Here is an 18,986-nt window from a genome sequence, read left to right on the forward strand (position 1 = left end):
ACCAATAATTTATGCAAAAACATGTGCTTAATGTATACAATTAATGATCACACAATTTCATTCAGTACTTATTTAAACGTACTATGTATAAATAATACTACTTACAAATATGCTCGTCTTACTTAAATAATATCACCATGTTTACTAGGGCGAAAGAAGCCGACTAAGTTCCGGTATTTCCTTTAATCCAATCTAGATATTCGGTAACTCTAGTATAAACTCCAGGATAACCAGGTTCCCCGCATTTATTTCCAAATGACACTACTCCCACTTGTATCCATTTAGTTTCCCAGTTCAACATCAAAGGTCCTCCGGAATCGCCCTGCGATCCAAGACCACAAATAATAACCCTTTATAAAATTAACGAAATAAATTTACCTGGCAGGCGTCGGTACCACCTTCAGAATACCCAGCGCAAATAAAGTTACTGGTAATTGGTTGAAAATAGGCCTGATTGCAGTCCTCGTTTCTCCAAATAGGTAAAATAGCTTGTCTCTGGACGGTACTCTCTTTGCCTCCGTAGAAAGTAGTACCCCAACCAACCACGGTACTTCTCCTTCCGGCGAATTGTTCTTGTCGTAAATCGGGAGGAGGCAAGCAAATGGGAATAATGTATTTTGACTTCCTTGCTGGTCTGTCCAACTTCAGTATGGCAATGTCGTTATAAAATCCTACACGGCTGAATTGCTTATGAGCTCTTATTTCTGCTACTTTGAATGTCACAGGGGCGGAAGGCTCATCGTCCCGTTTGAGATCTATGTCACCTAATCGAACTGTGAATTGTCGAGCTGAAAACCTGAAGAATTAGTGCTCTTTGAGTATCAATCCGTAGCTAGCAGGACAAAAAAGAACTCACGGTCTTTGTCTGGAATCTCTGGTACAATGAGCTGCTGTGAGCACATGAGTAGCAGATATCAGAGAACCTCCACACCAAAACTCGGTCCTTCTAGATCCGTGCAAAAAAATCGCTGCCATCCAGGGCCACCTCCCGGGCAATGCTTCCTCGCCCCCGACCACTCGGAATTTTGCAGATTCTGGTTGACCACATTGCTCGGCATCGACGTAATTGTTTACTACAGGTACCAGGGGCAGAATCGGAGAGTCAGTCGTTGGGGCCGGGAATAATGACGGCGCGGCAGGTTTGGACGTCGTACTAAGCGTCTCAGTATTGTAATATATGGAAGCGAACGTAGCAGGTGGTACAGTAACGGTAGTCGTGGTCGAGGACGTAGTACTTTGAACTTGAGTTAAAACAGAGGCTCCCGCTACCTCAGAAGAAGTTGATTTGGGACAACACACTCCCGGCACAAAAAGACTTTTGAAGCATAGGGATTGTCTCAGATTACTCAGATTGAGGAGCAACTGTGGGCAATCGCTTAAATCGTTGCAGTAACTGCAAAACAAATTCCGTTATGTGGCGAGAGTAATAATATACTCGAAAATAATAACTTTCTCTCACGGTAAATCCCAAAGTATTACGTAAATGAAGGTCGTACCGCGAGCCTTACGTCGAATCGATTTATCAATAGGTGTATTCCTCTCTAGATCAGTTCGTGAGTGAATTACCTAAGCAACCTTACCCTGACAATCCTTCTGGCGTAGTACACGTCTTAGATCCTAATTCATCGTCATCGTCGCCATCATCATCAATCTTATCATCAACCTTTTCCCCTATTTTGTGGTGTTCGTCTGCAGGCAAGGGCAAAGCCTCTCTAACCAATGGCGCTATGGTGTCAGTAACGTTCCTCCCCAAAACATTTTTGCTGATTGTATATAACGCATTCGGGACGTCTTGAGATACCTTCGCCCCCTCTCCAGATCTGGTCATATTAACCAAATAGCGACCCACGGTATTTAGGGCTCCCAAAGTTTCAGTTATTTTAAAAATAGTTTCAGGCTTAAAATGGCGTTGGGTTTCCAAATCCGAATTAGAGTACTCATCGTTGGCCGATCGTCTGAAGTGGTGACCTCGAAATTGAGGGGGCTCTTCGTTGAACCACGATTGAGGACGTGGGGTGTCGAAGGGAGACAATTGAAAGGTTCTAAACTGGCTTGCTGACGAGGCGCAGAGGCAACTTAGAAGTAGCAGTCTTCCTGGAAGATCAAAACAGTCCAAATAACTGTTAATTGCTGAAATGTGCGAAACAATGGTACTCTTGCAATTAAGCAAAATGTGAAATGAATGTCAAGGTGGTGCCACGAGTGCCACGGTACTCTGTTTTGCTTCATCGCGTGTTGTATGAGCAGTGGACGTATGTGTCTCCCGATAATGAGCTTTGGCTAACACCGTCAAAATTTCACTTTCCCTTCACGACGGAATATCCGCTTCGTGACATCAAATTATAACTAGATGCAGTTACATAATTGCCAGGGGAACTCCAAAAATTACACAACTATTGCACATGAATATTTTATGTACCTACCAAATTTGAAGAATGTTTTTTTGTTCGTGTTTGCTGCGGGACGTTGAGACATGCGACCTTCTCTCGGCTTTATTAACAGCAAATTTCTCCTGCATAAAAATGATTGTTTTTCTGATTTATTGAATGGCCATCGATGAAAGTACGTAGGTAATACTGCTCTACTAATTTTTTGTTCATACGTTTTTAGGCTTTAAAACGTTTAACGAGGAAATGTTATTCGCAGTGAAACTTGAAGGTCGCTGCCCATATAGTTTGTACAGGCGCGTTGAGTACACCTCATTTCATTGACGTCATTGAGTATGCAATGTTGAAAAACAAATTGCAAAGCTCGCAAAAGGAAAATTTAAAATAGCGCCAAATTAATGTTAGAAAAGTAAAAAGACACATATTTGCATTAGCCCAAATATCTCCAAGATGAAGAGAGGTAACTCTCTTCCGCGGAGGCACATTCAGCTTCTAGTTACTATATATATTACCCCACTGAGGAGCAGTATTTTGTCTCTTATTGTTTCTGAGATGTACCACTGATCTTATCTTGGAATATATCCATCTATGATTTTTCTAAAGCAACACACGTAGGTGTGTGTAAGAGCCCGTTTTGCATTTCAGTGTCGAATTCAGCATGTAAGTGACGACGAGTTCTAAATTTTATTATAAAGGCATGCATCCCTCAACTAATAAATAATAACATATTTGAAAAAGTGGTGATGACCCAGAACGACACACATAAAAGATTTCTTCATCCGTTATCCTACTTAGCCCACCCACCTAACATAAAAAATCTTCAAATCGAGACTCGTATAAAAGGGTAAACGCCGTTAAGCATACTTTCTGTCATTAGAAAGCGCCTTTTTGAGGTACATTTAAGCTTGTTATTTTTGACTGCAGTGTAATTCTATTAATCTAGCACTACATAATTACGATGTTTAATTGCTAATTATAAGACCTGTACCAAGTGCGATACAATTTCTACGTAGGTTATTGACGTTGGTTGTTAGTTTCGAGTACGTTCAATGTTATTGTTAACACGCGTTAGATTTAAGGGCGTAAATTCCCAGTGCGCTGTTCCGACTTTGATCCGAATTCGAAGTTCTACACTTCGAAAGGCAGTTTTGATTGTTAGCAAACACAAAAATACACTAAAAATAAAATCCAAACGTACCAACGAGAGTGATCCATGATCGCATGGTGCACAACTAATATCCCAAATTAGCACCGCATCCACTATTCCGAAGAAACGCGAAAAACTGAACCTGTTAGCGTTTGACCCAAATTTTGGCTTGTGAAGACAGCCCAAAGAAAGTAACTGCTACAACTACTACGCTAACTCCCTTCTTTCTTCAGATAGCTCCCACTCGCCATCTTCGCCGGTTTTTACTTTCGTTCAAGACAAATTTCACTTATTACTCGCATATATAATTTTGTTTATTTATTAGTGCATTCGTTGCTGTTTTGAGATGTTTTTCGCTCATGCCGTAGCGATGCGCTCGAAAAACAAAGCGAGAGTCGCACCATTGGTCTCTGTGGTTCTCAGTGCGCTATTCGTTAAAAAAATAATCCTTTAGCATTAAAATTCGCACTGAAAATGGAGAATTTAGGTCCATTCAGTCTTGGACTAAAACTTTTGTTGTCTTCTGTGAAGACCTGATGTGCATTATCCATTAGCGCAGAGTGAATCACCAAGTTACGAATTTCTTCAGCGTTGATTGATTCAGTTAATGCAACGCCACTTAATTTTTTTTCACTTAAAACGCTAAGATTTTCATAGTTTATCGCGAGTAGTGCTTTGTTTTGTGATATGTAGCAATTAATGACAAATTCTTGATAAAATTTCACGTAAACCTGTATCTTTCATACATGGTATAGGAAGTCAGGATTGTTTAGGAATAGGAATTATTGATTTCCTTTTGAAATGGAGGACTTCAGAAACCGATAAATGAAGAAACTTAAAAATGAACTTATTTTATGCGTTCTTATTAGAACTTTTTAATTTAAACACCAGAAACACATTTACAGAAATTGGCGAGATATGAGACCAAAGTTTCTTCATCTTAAAGTACTGAAAATTTTCCTTGCAAAGTCAATCACTCAAACTTAAATTACTTAAAAATAGATGAAATTTTTCTCTTCCTTTTTTGGTTAAAAAAAAAACACATAAAATGCAATCGAAATTCCTATTTGCAGATAATTTTTGAACATTCATAAATTATTTACTCGCAATTTCAAAAACCTAGACAAATTCTTATTTAAAGCTAGTCCAGGATTTTCAAGTTTAAGGCGAATTATGCAGGGCGTTCGGCTTAATCTCAGAGCCTTGGTAATTTTGACAAATTGATCATCGAATAGTGGCCTATTGTAGAAGGAAGCAACATACGGAGGTTGGAGAAGGTTCAGAGACTTGGATGTCATCGAATAACCGCGGCCGTGAGTAGAACTTATACCAGACCCTTGAGCTCTGATTTTATACGAATATGTGAGTGTGAGGGTGACGTTGATGACATTGACGTTGACGTTGTCAAAAAATTTAATTAGACAAAAATTTTAATTTCATTCGTACATATTATTTTAGAATCAGGTGGATGGAGGCGCTGCTCGTAACTGGCTAACGTATCAGGATCATATTGCCTCTAAATGAATCACTGGGTCCAAGGGTGTCAGATGGAGCAGCGCCTCCATCCGCCTAATTCTAAAGAAACATATAAAAATGATATTGACATTTTTCTGCGATGAAATTTTTTGACCAATCAACATCAACAAAAATTTTATTCTCACTCTCCACTTCATCTATAAAATCAGGACTCGGGGCCTAGCTGCAAATGTACACCTTCGACTACTCGCGCGTATGGCACTAGGGTGCTGTTCTCTTAAACGAGGGTGATAGATCAGCTAACAACCCCATTTAACCTTCAAATTTCTTGGTTGTAATAATAGTCTACTGGAGAAATGGGGTACAAATGTCTTCCCAGACGTAGTTCGCGATGGAATTAGCTAGTACATAGATGACTGCAAAACGAACTAATGCGTTTGTATATGCGAAACGAAAAGACTGCTCTGAAAACCTATGCCAGTGCTGCAGGCTGAAGTGCCTGAAATCAAAATATGCCCCGATAGCAGGGTGGTCATATTGGCTACTGGTCCGATGTGGTACATTCCAACCTTCTCCTGAAGTGCAGAAGCGCCCTGTAGACGCCAGGAAAAACTACAAAATTGGTCTTCTTTTAGTTCCAAGACACGTGTGATTCTTTATAACGTGGCGGCAAATCGTTTGACCAACCAGGGCTACCCAACAGTACCCTACAGACCTGAACCAATCGTGGCTTCGCTGACCATGCACGAGACTTCTCCTTCGACTTGAAAAGAAGAACATGAGGACTATGGCCGGCTTGCTGACTGTCCACCGTCACCTCTGGCGATATTAATATCAGATGAGCATTGTTGAGGACCCCCTGTGCCTGGAATGCCTTGAAGACGGGACATCTGGACACGTGCTGGCGGAGTCTCCAGCTTTCATGCATGTCCAAATGCGATGCTTGAGATAACGAAAACCTATTGTCCAATGAAGTCAAGAAGTTACACCTCGGTGCTGCAATGGATCTCGGAACTGCAAACTCAGGATAATTCATGAAGTAATTTATTGTTCTGTTAAATAGTGCCACCTTAATCAGGTTTAAGAGAGGAGCTAAGTGCACAAAATCAACGCGACAACTCTATTAATATATGTGGAGGGATCTGAGAGATCCTAGATCTAGGAATTTGAGAGTCTCAGAGCGTTTGAGAGCCTAATATTCATAGGCGCACTACAGCTAAAAGGGTATTATTGGTTAAATTACTGTCTATCTTGCTAAAGCGTAACACTTATATAAATAGCGAGATTGATTTGTTAGTGGGGTATTGCAATTATGTTGATTTAACTTAATCATACCCAAACTCTAGTACCGACAAAGAAAGACGACGGAATTTTCACTACATAAGACAACACTTATCTGGGGACAATGGGTACCAGAATTTATGTATGTCGAGAGTATTACAAAAAATGGTAACGCACATGGGCGTAACATGAAGGTACATTACCGTGCACTCGTCGACTTTATGAAGTTAACGGGGCCACTGTAACTTCGCGAGGTGTGGCGGACTTATTTCCGAGGCTTCTACGTACGTGATAATTAAAGGCAGTTTTGGGTCTCTCGCCTTTTCAAATCAATTAAAGGCGAATTATTTTAATTTTTCCATGAATTTCTTTTTCATCTTATAAAATACTCCCTCTGTCCTAAACAAGGAATACAGGGTGTCCCGTAAGTCGACGATATCCCTTGAAGGATGGATAGGCCAACTCAAAATAAGTCGATTTAACTAAACTTGCCTTAGTCCAAAAGTTGATAATACCGAGATGCAAGGTGTCAAAGGTGAAAAAATAATTTTTTTTATTTTTTCACCTATTTAAATACGTCTCCACTACTTCGGACTAATTTCACAAAATTTTGTATTCGGGAACTTCCTGAGATAATAAATTCAAATTTATCGACGATTTCGGGGTATTTTCTAGAGGTCGCCAGAGGCGGCCATTAACACTCATTTAAACTACTAAAACTATTAATAGACAATAAAGCATGTATCGTCAGCTTTAGATGCTTTTTTTCTCAGAAACCGTTTCTTCTCGCCACTTCAATAGGGCATACCTTTTTTAAGTAGAAAAGATGAGAGAACACATTTATCTAGTTCAAAATGACATACCCCATGTCATTGACAGTTTAAATGAGTCATAATGGCCGCCTCTGGCGCCCTCTAAAAGATACCCCAAAATCGCCGATAAATTTGAATTTATCATCTCAAAATATTCCCGAATACAAAATTTGATGAAATTAGTTCGAAGTAGTGGAGACGTATTAACGAAAATGTTATTTATTTTTTTACATTTGACACCCTGTATCTCGGTTATTATCAACTTTTGGACTAAGGCAAGTTTAGTTAAATCGACTTATTTTGAGTTGGCTTATCCACCCCTCAAGGGATATCGTCGACTTACGGGACACCCTGTATATTTCTGATTCAAATATATTCCGAAATAAGATGTACAAAAGTCTCAACAGATCATTTTAATTAGAATTTCGAAAGAATGAACAAACAGAAATTATTTTTCTTATTAACCTAATTAATAACATCACTGACAACATTTTGGGCATTTGCCAAAACGTTATCAGTGCAATGTGACGATACAGGAAGTCTGCTTTCACGGCAAATTTGGCTTTGCTCATATGAAGGATTGAATAATTGTGTCCACCTCCAATCGTCCTAATTTGCTCCATACAATCTTGGAAAGTTAATCAAATGTTTTCCAGTTGATCTTTTTCTAATCGATCGAACGCCAATTGCACGCAATCAATCAACTCTTCAATGCCTTTCGGAGATGATTCATATTGATGAAGCGATTGAATTGAGTTAAAAAAAAAAACGAGATCTAAAGCGATCAAATCTGGGTTATTTCGTGGTTGAGATCAGATTCTAATATTCCAAACATTCCTAGATCTTTCAGACAGAACTTCTTTATCATCATTATATGAATGAGGCTTGGCATTAGCTTGCTGTATATAAATTGGTTTTTTATGTAGAAGTCGGAAGCTTGACTTTAATTGCGGGTATAACTTTCTTCAAGATCATTTTTTTTCATTCTGCAGTATTAACGCATTTATTATTTTTGGTAACAAGACTGTTTTTGAACGGTTTTTACTGTTTCATTTCGCTTCTTCAGTAAAAATGAACGACCAAATTCACAATTTTTTGTCAAAATATTGTTTTCTATGGACATCGTATGGAGGTCTTGCTACTGCAGCCATGAACATTACCTTTGGTATGAATGTTTATACTCTATATTTTATACTTTTACAAGTTCTTTCAGATGCAGGGTATCACAGCCAAAGCGCACGCCTTAGAATTTCAAGTTATAATGTTATTTTTTCGGTGAAATTCACAAATTAAAACAAAACCTTTGAAGGCAAAATCAATGTTTATCACCATAACAATAATGATATGATAGTAACAAAATGATAAATGTATGATTTATCATTTTGTTATTGAAATAAAATGTGATATGATATTAATTGTTATTATCACAAAACTTAAAACGACTTTGTTTCTATTTAATAAAAAAATGGCAGCTGATTCAACAGAAAACGAAGAAAATTTAGGCAACAACCAAAACCGTCCGTCCGAAGGGTTGCCTAAACTGGAACAGTCGTTTCGTTCGGGGAAGTCCCTATTTCAGCTGTATGCATATATGCCTACTATTTGTCAATTTATTTGAAACTGATTTCCGAAAAGTTTAAGCGATTTGTCAAAGGTCGTTAGCAAAAATGAAGCAATTAACTATCGAACAGAAAAAAATGATCATTCAACATTTTTAGGAAGGAAAAAGTTTAATAAAAATAACAAAAATGTTCAAGTTCAAGTGTTCAAGACAACAATTCAAGACAGCATTCTACTATTCAAGGTGCTGTTAAAATTTATAATCAAGAAAAGCGGATATCGCGAACAAAAAGAACAGATCTTAACAAAAAGTTATGGGAATATGATGAAAGATAGATTAAAATTCACCTTTCATCATACTCCATCATACTCTAATAATTATTAGACGCACTATTAAGAACCTAAAAGTAAGTGCTGTCCAACTAGCTGCCGATGTGCGGCAAGAAGTGAACATTGATGTTAGTGCTCAGACCATTCGAAGGGTGTTACATAAACATAATTTTCACGGACGAGTGCTCGGAAGAAGCTTTACATCAGTGCCATTAATCTAATCGTAAAAAAAATGGACTTCGTAGAACGTTATAAGGGAAAGGATTTTGCCTTTTGGAAGACGGTTCTTTTTAGCGGCGAGAGTAAACATAACATCTGGGGAAGTGATGGAAGGCAAGTAGTGTGGCGTAAACCGAATATCAAACTAGATCCACAAAATTTAAGATTCACAGTAAAATATGGTGGTGGACGCATTACATTTTATTGACGGCAAAATGAACGAATTCGTTTATGGTAGATATTTTAAAACAGCATATGAGAAGTAGTGCAGAAAAATTGGGGATTGCGGAACACCTGAAGAAGACACGGACACAAAGCACACTTTGGGAATAGCAAAGCTTTAGTTGTTGTACAGGGTGTTTCAATTTAAAGCGTTTTGACAGTAACAGCCTATTTTCTGACTAGATAGAAGAAAATTGATTTAGGTGTCGCGGACTGGATTTTTGAAAAATGTTTAACGTCAAAAACCGTTTCCAAATATCGTCACAGTCCACTAACATACAGAAAGTTTTGCGATTTTTGGACATTTTGAAAATTGCCAATAATTTTCTTATTTATTAAAATATTGAAATTGCGTAAAAGTGCTTTATAGCACTTTTTTGAGAATAATTTAATGGAATGCTCAAATTTTTTTTTGCTTTTCACCGTTTCCTACGCATTGCTACAACTTCATCTTTTTGAAATATAAATTATATACCCCCATAATCGCCCGATTTAAACGGAATCGAGCATTTGACGGATATTTTAGGAAAAAAATAGAATTTGAATGATTTCAAATAAAAATAAGTTGAAAACACCACTTTAAAAAGAATGTTTTCATTCTTTATTTTTTGTTATTATTTCATTTAATCCACAGAGCCAAATTACTTAGAAGACTTACATCAGCGGATTATACACGAATGCTGCCAAATAACACTTTAAATACTTCAGAATGTCTGAGAACACTTAGAACAGGTCCTGTATTATGGTATGAAGGTTGGCGGTGGCCATTTTCAACATTTACGAGACTAAAAATGGTGAGACATTTAATTTTTGGTGACGTACTTTCTCGAAAACTACTAATTCAAATTACGAAAAATTGACGTCGTTGAAAAGAGAATTTAGAGCGTTTTAAAACAAGGCGCCACTCGACACCCCTTTCCATTTAAATGTTTCAATGTCACTGACACTCCTGTCAGACTGTGACATTTACTGTCATAATAATGCGAAAGGAATGTGTCCCCCTTAAATCTAAAAGTGACAGGTCCGAGCGTTTTTCAGTTTTCTCCAGCAAACTATCACAAAGTCAGGTGAGAAGTTTTCCATGGCCCACCCTGTATATTGCATTGGTTAATAATTGAAGAGAGAACTTATGCCAAAAAATTCATGTCGTGCTCCTATAAATCGATATGAATTAATTGATCTTTGCTGGTAAGATTAACCACGAATAAAATCCCCAGAACCGAAATTTACAATATGTAGTTTTATATTATCAATCGAGTCATGTAGGCACTTATATTATCGAAATAAAAACATATTAAATGAATAGTGTATAAAAGTTCCCATGCATAAGCTTTTGGTTAAGTTGTGATTATCACAAAAATAAACAGTAGTCAGTAGTCACTCCGAGCGATAATATAGCGATTTATTATTAATAAGTTGGATATGGGCGATAAGACCTCCCAAGCATCAACAGACTTTTGAAAGATCAGTCGTAAAATCCGTGTTGAAAGATCTTCGCCTAAAATTATAACAGTAAGTAATTTAGGATTAATATTATAAGTACTTTTACTAATATCAATGACAAATAGTACGCAAATAAAGTGTTGAATGGACTAACATCGCTATAACCCCCGGTATACATATAGTAAAGGTACATGTGCATGTGGAAAATATAAGGCAGTTTTGACAAAATAAGTAAATACAGGTACCTATGTACAATTTTATATAAAGTTTATTTTGGGCGGGGTGCGTTCAAAACAGCTCTTTATTGGCACGTTCCTGAGGATGATATTATAGATTTAATAGTCTTAGTGCATATCAGTTAAGTTGTTGCTCGTGTACGAGAGTTAATGACAAGGGGCTTAGAAATTTAATTATTAAAAAACGTAAAAAATTTCATGTACAGGGTGTATCAAACTCGACGCCCCTAAATCTATTTTATGGAAGCGGAAAGTAATATGAAAAATTAAAACTATGAGTTTCTATAGGCTCCATTTCGTCCTGAAGCAGTTCATTTGCAAAACGTCGGAGCAACGAGTTACGATATCGTCAAGGATATTTTTCTCAAAAACATACCCAAATTCTAACAAAATTATACTGACCTTATTTTTTCATACAAGTTTTATTAAAGAAATTTTTTCTTATGTGTTATCATTTACAAGTTATGAGAAAAAACGTCTTAGAAATTATTGCAAAAATGTTTAATTTTGCAAGAACTAAACAAACCATAATAAATTAGTTTTTATAAAACTAAATAATAAAAAGAAACAAAGCAAATATTATATTAAATTTAGCATATTTTCAATATAACTTCCCCCTTCTGCAAGGTGCATTTCAAATTTTCGCCCAATTTCCGTTTTAGTAACTTTTCTTAATATTTCTTGCGTCAACTCGTTCCAGACAGTCCTTATTTTCTCCCTTAAGTGTTCCAAATCCTTTGAGTGGCTAATAATATATAATATAAAAATAAATTTTGTTTCTAAGAAATCTCCACAAAAAAAAGTCCATGGTAGTTAAAGTCAGGGGTCTTTCTTGGCCGCTGCGCAGGCCCGTTAATGCTAATCCAGTTTTGTCCGAATCGGTTATTTAGGTATTGCTGCATAATACAAGGTCTAACAAACTAGATATAGGAATAAATCAAGACTAGTTTGATATTTGTGGGTATATTTTTGCGATAATTCCTAAGACGTTCTTTCTTATAACTTTTAAACGATGACACGTAAGAAAAAATTTCTTTAACAAAAGTTGTGTGGAAAAATAGGATAAATATAATTTTGTCAAAATTTGGGTACGTTTTTAGGAAAAATATCATTGATGACGTCATAACTCGTTATCATCATAATGTCGATATTTCAGAAATGAACGTTTTCAGGCCGAAATGGAGCCCACAGAATATAATATAATAATATAATAGTTTAAATTTTTCACATTACTTTATCTTTCCATAAAATTAGGGCGTCGAATTTGAGACACCCTGTACCGATAATGTATTTCTTAAGATAAAACTGTAAAGTAATGAGATATTGTGCTTTATATTTTTATAGAAAAACTGCTGTTTGGAATATGTACTACTGATACGAAAACAACGAAAAATGATCCACTTTCATCTATGTTCCTTAAGATTAGGTATCAAAGGTTCCTTAAATCGGGCTGAGGACTTACATATACCCCGCATATATTTTTTCTTAACTTCAAAAAGTTCCTAAATCCGGGCGTGGAATTTACCACCGATTGAACGTATACAGTTCTTCTGAGTCCGTCTCTGTCTGGCAGTTCGTCTACCTACAGACTCGGGCAGGATATACCATGCAACCCTCACATAAGAACGGTACAACCTAAGAATGGCGTGTTTGTAATACAGTATTGTGCAGTTGTGTGTGCCCTAAATTCCTAGGTTTAGTATCAGTACTATGTTAATTACGAGACACTGGTAGCAGAACCTATCAACGAAATACCTACCGAAAGAACGAGATAGCTGCTCACCAACCGGTATGTAGGTAATTCTTATTTATTTCAGCCAAGCTGTGAAAGAAGAGACCATTTTTAGTCAGAAGTCAAAACAAAACGTGCTGGTAATAATTTTCCATTAAACTGCAAAAAAATCATATTATTGAGTGAGAAAATCGGGAAATATGTACATTCATTTGAGCACGACTGATAAGCTGACAGAGGCACGTGGTTTCCCTTTTATTTCTTTCAAAAAATTTTTAAATATTACATGTTGAGTCAAATTGTGAAAAGAAAAATTTAAAAAAATGTCCATAAGAAATCTATTAAATCAGACAAAATTTTGAATGTTGTGTTTAATACAGGGAAATTCAATGCGATCCCGTGCTTGTGGAACGCTCCGTATCATCGAAAATATTTTCTGGTGGCAGCGCTAAAAAATTAATAAATTTTTGTATTTAATTTTTTTTTGGTATAAACGATTTTTTTATTTTTCGCTAACACTATTAGAGCACTCTGTATGCACGGTATTGCAAAATGTTCAGGGAATTCTAGGATAGATTTTGCTTACATTCCAAAATATTTTAAAAAATTTTAAAAAAGTAGGTCTGGAAAGAGTTTCTTATCAGAATACAGGACGTTAAAGTTTGGAAATGGTTCACAATATTTGCTTTACAGCTTTTAGATTTTCTAAGATGTTTAATTCAAAATTGTAGTACTACTCTTATAGATATATGTCAAAGATTTGACCTCTTAGCTGGAGCTGCTAATTTACAAGGAACGCTTGGGTCAGCCCCCATTTATTTTCCCAAAATTATTCCGTAGAGCAATAATTATAGTCAATTTATAGATTTTCAGTGTTGATTGAGATATCATATTGTACATATATTTAAGAGTAGTAGGTACTAACTCCAAATTTGAACTAAATATATTTTATAATAATGCAACAATGTTCATCCAAAACTATGTATGTGTAAACACATGTATGTCAGTTTCAAGGGGCTAATTTGAAGATAAATTGTCCATTTTCACATCTTAAGTATTAGACTATTTCCAATAATTTATCATTATATATTCATAAATTATTAGATACAAAATTTTTGAAGTGTTTGCAATATCGGGTAAATGGTGTACTTTGAAAAAAAATACATACGCTCTCAGGTTGTATCAGAGTTATATGAGTTATAAACATTGAATTGTTCAAAATTTTTACAAATTTGGTTTCAAAAACCCATATTTAAAAAATGTGACTTTAAGAGAAAATAGGGAACATATACATTTTTTTAGATTTAAGCTAACTATTATCAATTATATCAAACTATTTGTTGTCACCACATGTTGTCAGATGTACAGTCAAGATTCGTACGTACTTTAATGCAACAAAAAATTAGTTCAGAAATTTAAAAAGAATTGGCAATTATTAGAGCATAAAATTTTTTTAGTTTCAACTTGTTTTTAAGTTGTTCAGATTAGAAATTCCGCACGTTATTAAAATTTTACATCCAAAAAAACACAGTTGAAAAGTGAAATTCTTAGATAAAAAATGAAAGAGAAATTCTTTCTTTTTCAAGATTTTTACTGCTTAGGATTCACTTCGGATTAGAAGCCTTCACAATTTCTATAAATGTATCAAAAAATCTTGTTTTCAAAAAGGATAATTTGAAATTTTATTCATTACTCTAAAGAAGGTTCTAGCTAAATGAAAGAAAATTTCCCTTAAAAAATCATTTTCGCAGGAAAAAACTGTACGTTACGTTTATCTGTAGAAGTTTTCAGTGAAACTAGAGTTGATCTGAATAATCTACCTACCTAAAGAACTTGTCAAAAAAGATTAGCAAAATAAAGTACAATTTTTATTGCAATACATGTATATTTATATCCGATTTTTTGCTTAGATTTTTCGCAGTATTTTAAACGATTCCATGTAGAATATTACTTCCCCGGAAAAAAATGCAAGTTGTAACCACCACAAACAGAGTCTATCAAATTAAAGTATTCATTTAACACGCAAGCTTATGATTTATTATAAAAACTGATTTATTTTCGTATACTCTGTTTTTAATATAACCTCAAAAAAAAATTTAAAGGCTTCAAGTCTGGCGACCTTTCTGACAACGAGAGGTACTACGTTCTCAGTAATAAAAATTAAATGTAATTAAATAATTTAAAACGCCAAGAAGCCCATTTACTTTGCATGCAGATGGTAAAGCGATATGACCTAAATAAATCATACTTCGTACTTAAATATCTCAAAATTCTTTACAATTTTTCTTACAAAGCGTTTACAATGTGCATACGTGAACCATGACTATTTCAAACCGTTGAAATTGAAATCATTCCAAGAATGTCCGTATTGGTAGCAAGATGAACTACGTGCACGTAAAAAACAAACTACGGGCTCGTAGTAAATAAGCTACAGAAATGTGGAAATAAAGTACTCCCGCCATATATCGACACAGACCTATTACCGCAGTTTGAGATATGAGTGAGTCGAAAAATGTTAAAAGCGCATGTCTGCAGAACCCACTTTTCAAAAAACCTTCAAACCGCTCTGTTTGTCATCAAACTATCAGCGAATTGGCAGAGCCCCCGCTCGACCAACGGAACAAACAATCAGAACCAGAGTTTCAGATCTCGAACGTCAAGTGTGGAAAGCGCAAGTCTCTAATCGTCAGTCAAGGTTGCTGACCGTTGCTGAAGGATAACGAATACTACATGAATCGTATTTAGAAAGAGTCTCTCTCCCCCTCATTGCTAAAAATGAAAGCTGACAGTTGTATAATTATTTTTGAGCTACTGTACATAATTTCAAAATGTTCACTAAACGATAAGTAAATCGACGATTATACTCAAAATCGCTGCATTTCCAAGAGTTTTTATTTATTTTACAATGGATCACAATCCATGATTTTGAATTGTTCCGCCGTTATTTTCTATATTTACATCATTTATTTGTATACTGTATATTGTACTTTCATAACTAATTTTTATTAAACTCCAGAATAATCGCAAGATTGTCCTTATAGGTCAAAAGTCACTAATTGTGTGTTTTTATATAGATATGAAAGAGTGTTTCATGTAGGAGGGCCACTGGAGTTTCCTGCTTTACGGGGGGAATTTTGTAAAAAGTAAAATGTCTTGCAATATTTTTTTTCATTGTTATTCAAATATCTTATCAGACAAAAACATTAAACTTCAATTTTTAAAAATATGTGGGATAAACTGATTTGAAAAAAACCTTATTTTTTGATACCTATAACATGTTCCAAGTTAAATGGTTCTGTAACTTTTCTTTTTTTCATATAATTTCCGATTCACTCGGGAATGCTTTTATCAATTCGATATTTTTGAATTTCAACACACTGTTCTTTTCTAATTATAGTTTTTGATATACATATTTGCATTCCCATTGATACTGAAGGAGATAAGTATAAAATATACATTTTTTCTAAATTAAATAAGAATAGTTTTTTCGAATATGAAAATATTATACCGCTAAAAATAAAATTTGCCGATGATGACGACATATTTGGGTTATCGGGAAATAAATATTTAACTTCAAACATGTTCTCGACTTGCATAAAAAAAAATCAAAATTAGTTTTTCCCCCGTATATGTATGATTTTTTTTGTTGATAAGATATTTGGATAGTTTGGATAAATGCTATGAAATACAGATTTTATTTTCGACTAAAATCTTAACATGAGCAGAAAAATTGAACGGAACAGATAGACTACATCGTGTTTATTTTGATCGAAGTCTCTCAATACGTTATTATCTACTTGAAAAAAATGTGTCTAAAATATAATTTGGAAAAAAGTAACAGATGCAAAATTACGTAAATTAGAAAAAAGTTGCGCAATTTAAAGCAAATTAATAATTTGCGTTTATACTGGCTAAATTCTCAATGATTACAAAGATATCTGGAAAAAAACAAATGTGGCGGGTTTCGTTTTTTTGCAAATAATTTTTATACAGTTATAGTTAAAGGAATGAAAGTTTTACATTATTAAAACACTTTTTTGCGTACCTCTTAGCAGTGTTGCCAGTTTTTTTGTGAAGTCCTTAGTTTTGGAGATAAATTTTATTTATTATTAATATACAGGGTGATTCACGTAACTGTTTCATTAGAAACTTTTGTACTTGTAACAAATCTAAATTTTTCATATTTGGGAGTTAAACTAATATAGATACACTCTACTTTTTTAAAATATTTTGAAGGTCATATCACTTCCGGTTATACCGGAAGTTGAGGTCAACTTCCTTATTTCAAATAGAACACCCAGTATATTTTTGCATTTTTGGAATCTAGTGATTAAGCTGATTAAATTCTTATTAGATACTCCTATACCTAAACCTAACCGTTTTAAATATATTTTGGTTTAAAAAAAAAATCTTTTTAAAACACCATTTCTATAAAATTTAAAATTCTCAGCTATTATTGAAGTTGGCTTTATGAAAATTTGCTGACATGTTAACTAGATATGGTAGATTAGGTTAATGTGAAAAGTTTTTATAAATATCATACAGGGTATCCAAAAAACACGTCATATTTAAAGAACTTTGATGGCAAAAAAGTCGTTTATTTTAAATGGAACACCCCATATATTTTTATATGTCTAGAATCTAAATTTAATTCTGAATCGATTACTATTAGGCGTCCCTATACTTAAAATGAACGCTTTTGCTCTAATTTGCGATTTTTTAACATTGTACGATAATAATTGTACAATATTAATTGTACATACAGGGCTGTTTCCTGTAACATGCGTTAAACTGCTGAGCGAACTTATTAAATTGATAATTATATTAACGCATTTTACAGGAAGCAGCCATGTTCTTTTCAAAGCCAACTAAGATACTTACAATTATTATTGTACAATATTAAAAAATCGCAAATTAGAGCAAAAGCGTTCATTTTAAGTATAGGGACGCCTAATAGTAATCGATTCAGAATTTAATTTAGATTCTAGACATATAAAAATATATGGGGTGTTTCATTTGAAATAAGCGACTTTTTTGCCACCAAAGTTCTTTAAATATGACGTGTTTTTTTGGATACCCTGTATGATATTTATAAAAACTTTTCACATTAACCTAATCTACCATACCTAGTTAACATGTCAGCAAATTTTCGTAAAGCCAGCTTCAATAATAGCTGAGAATTTAAAATTTTATAGAAATGGTGTTTTGAAAAGATTTTTCTTTTAAACCAAAATATCTTTAAAACGGTTAGGTTTAGGTATAGGAGTATCTAATAAGAATTTAATCAGCTTAATCACTAGATTCCAAAAATGCAAAAATATACTGGGTGTTCCATTTGAAATAAGGAAGTTGACCTCAACTTCCGGTATAACCGGAAGTGATATGACCTTCAAAATATTTTAAAAACGTGGAGGGTATCTATATTAGTTTAACCCCCAAATATGAAAAATTTAGATTTGTTACAAGTACAAAAGTTTCTAATGAAACCGTTACGTGAATCACCCTGTATAGATAGATCTAGATAAATACAGATTAAAATTTTGATTTTCATATAGGCGCAATATCGCATGTTTACATTTTTTAAATCGTCACAAAATTCCCTTTTCAGCCACGTATTATATTTGGTATTTTTCTCGGAAGCTCTGTGAGTTCTAGCCATGAATTTTTTTATTTTTTGATAAGTCGGCTATCATTTTGACTTATAGCAATGGTACACAATAAATAAATAAATGCTATCGAAATGACTGAGCAGTTTCCAAAAAGATGTATTGGAACTCACAATGAAGTTTTGTGGCCAGCGCGATCTCCAGATATAACTCTATTGTTTTTTTTTCGTCTGGGATTACATAAAAAAATGTGTATCTTTAAAATTCTGAAAACGAAGAACAATTAGAAATATGTGTTAGAGAGACACTAATACAATTTCCTTAGAAGTTCTAAATAGAGTTTCATATTCGACGATGAAAATAACGTATTTATATTGTATTTAGAAAATAATGGTTGTTAATATAAACATTAGTTATGATTTGACACTTCTATTTTATTCAAATTTAATCGTATTGTTGTTATTAAAAGCATAATTTAATTTAACTAAGTTTTTTTATCTTATGCAAATTTCAGGAATATGCATAGGTAAACGTA

The 18,986-nt window shown here is 34.4% G+C and overlaps 2 protein-coding genes across 2 annotated transcripts in view; one reads left to right on the plus strand and one right to left on the minus strand.

Annotated features, from left to right (window-relative positions):
* Positions 1-52: 52 nt before the first annotated feature.
* On the minus strand, positions 53-3,898 carry LOC136409503 (proclotting enzyme). Its single transcript, XM_066391044.1, has 5 exons — positions 3,586-3,898; positions 1,581-2,094; positions 857-1,393; positions 379-796; positions 53-322 (listed from the first exon to the last, which is right to left on the minus strand). The coding sequence occupies exons 1-5, from the start codon at positions 3,608-3,610 to the stop codon at positions 164-166; spliced, it is 1,653 nt and encodes a 550-aa protein (XP_066247141.1). The 5' UTR covers positions 3,611-3,898; the 3' UTR covers positions 53-163.
* A 7,032-nt stretch (positions 3,899-10,930) lies between these two features.
* bgm (bubblegum) overlaps positions 10,931-18,986 on the plus strand; it is a 28,576-nt gene continuing 20,520 nt past the window's right edge. Inside the window, exon 1 of the mRNA XM_066391038.1 lies at positions 10,931-10,946. Within this exon, the coding sequence (XP_066247135.1) occupies position 10,946 (1 nt within the window). The 5' untranslated portion in view covers positions 10,931-10,945. The remainder of the gene's footprint in view (positions 10,947-18,986) is intronic.

Source organism: Euwallacea similis, chromosome 6 (assembly GCF_039881205.1).
Source record: "Euwallacea similis isolate ESF13 chromosome 6, ESF131.1, whole genome shotgun sequence".
In the NCBI taxonomy this organism is placed as follows: domain Eukaryota; kingdom Metazoa; phylum Arthropoda; class Insecta; order Coleoptera; family Curculionidae; genus Euwallacea; species Euwallacea similis.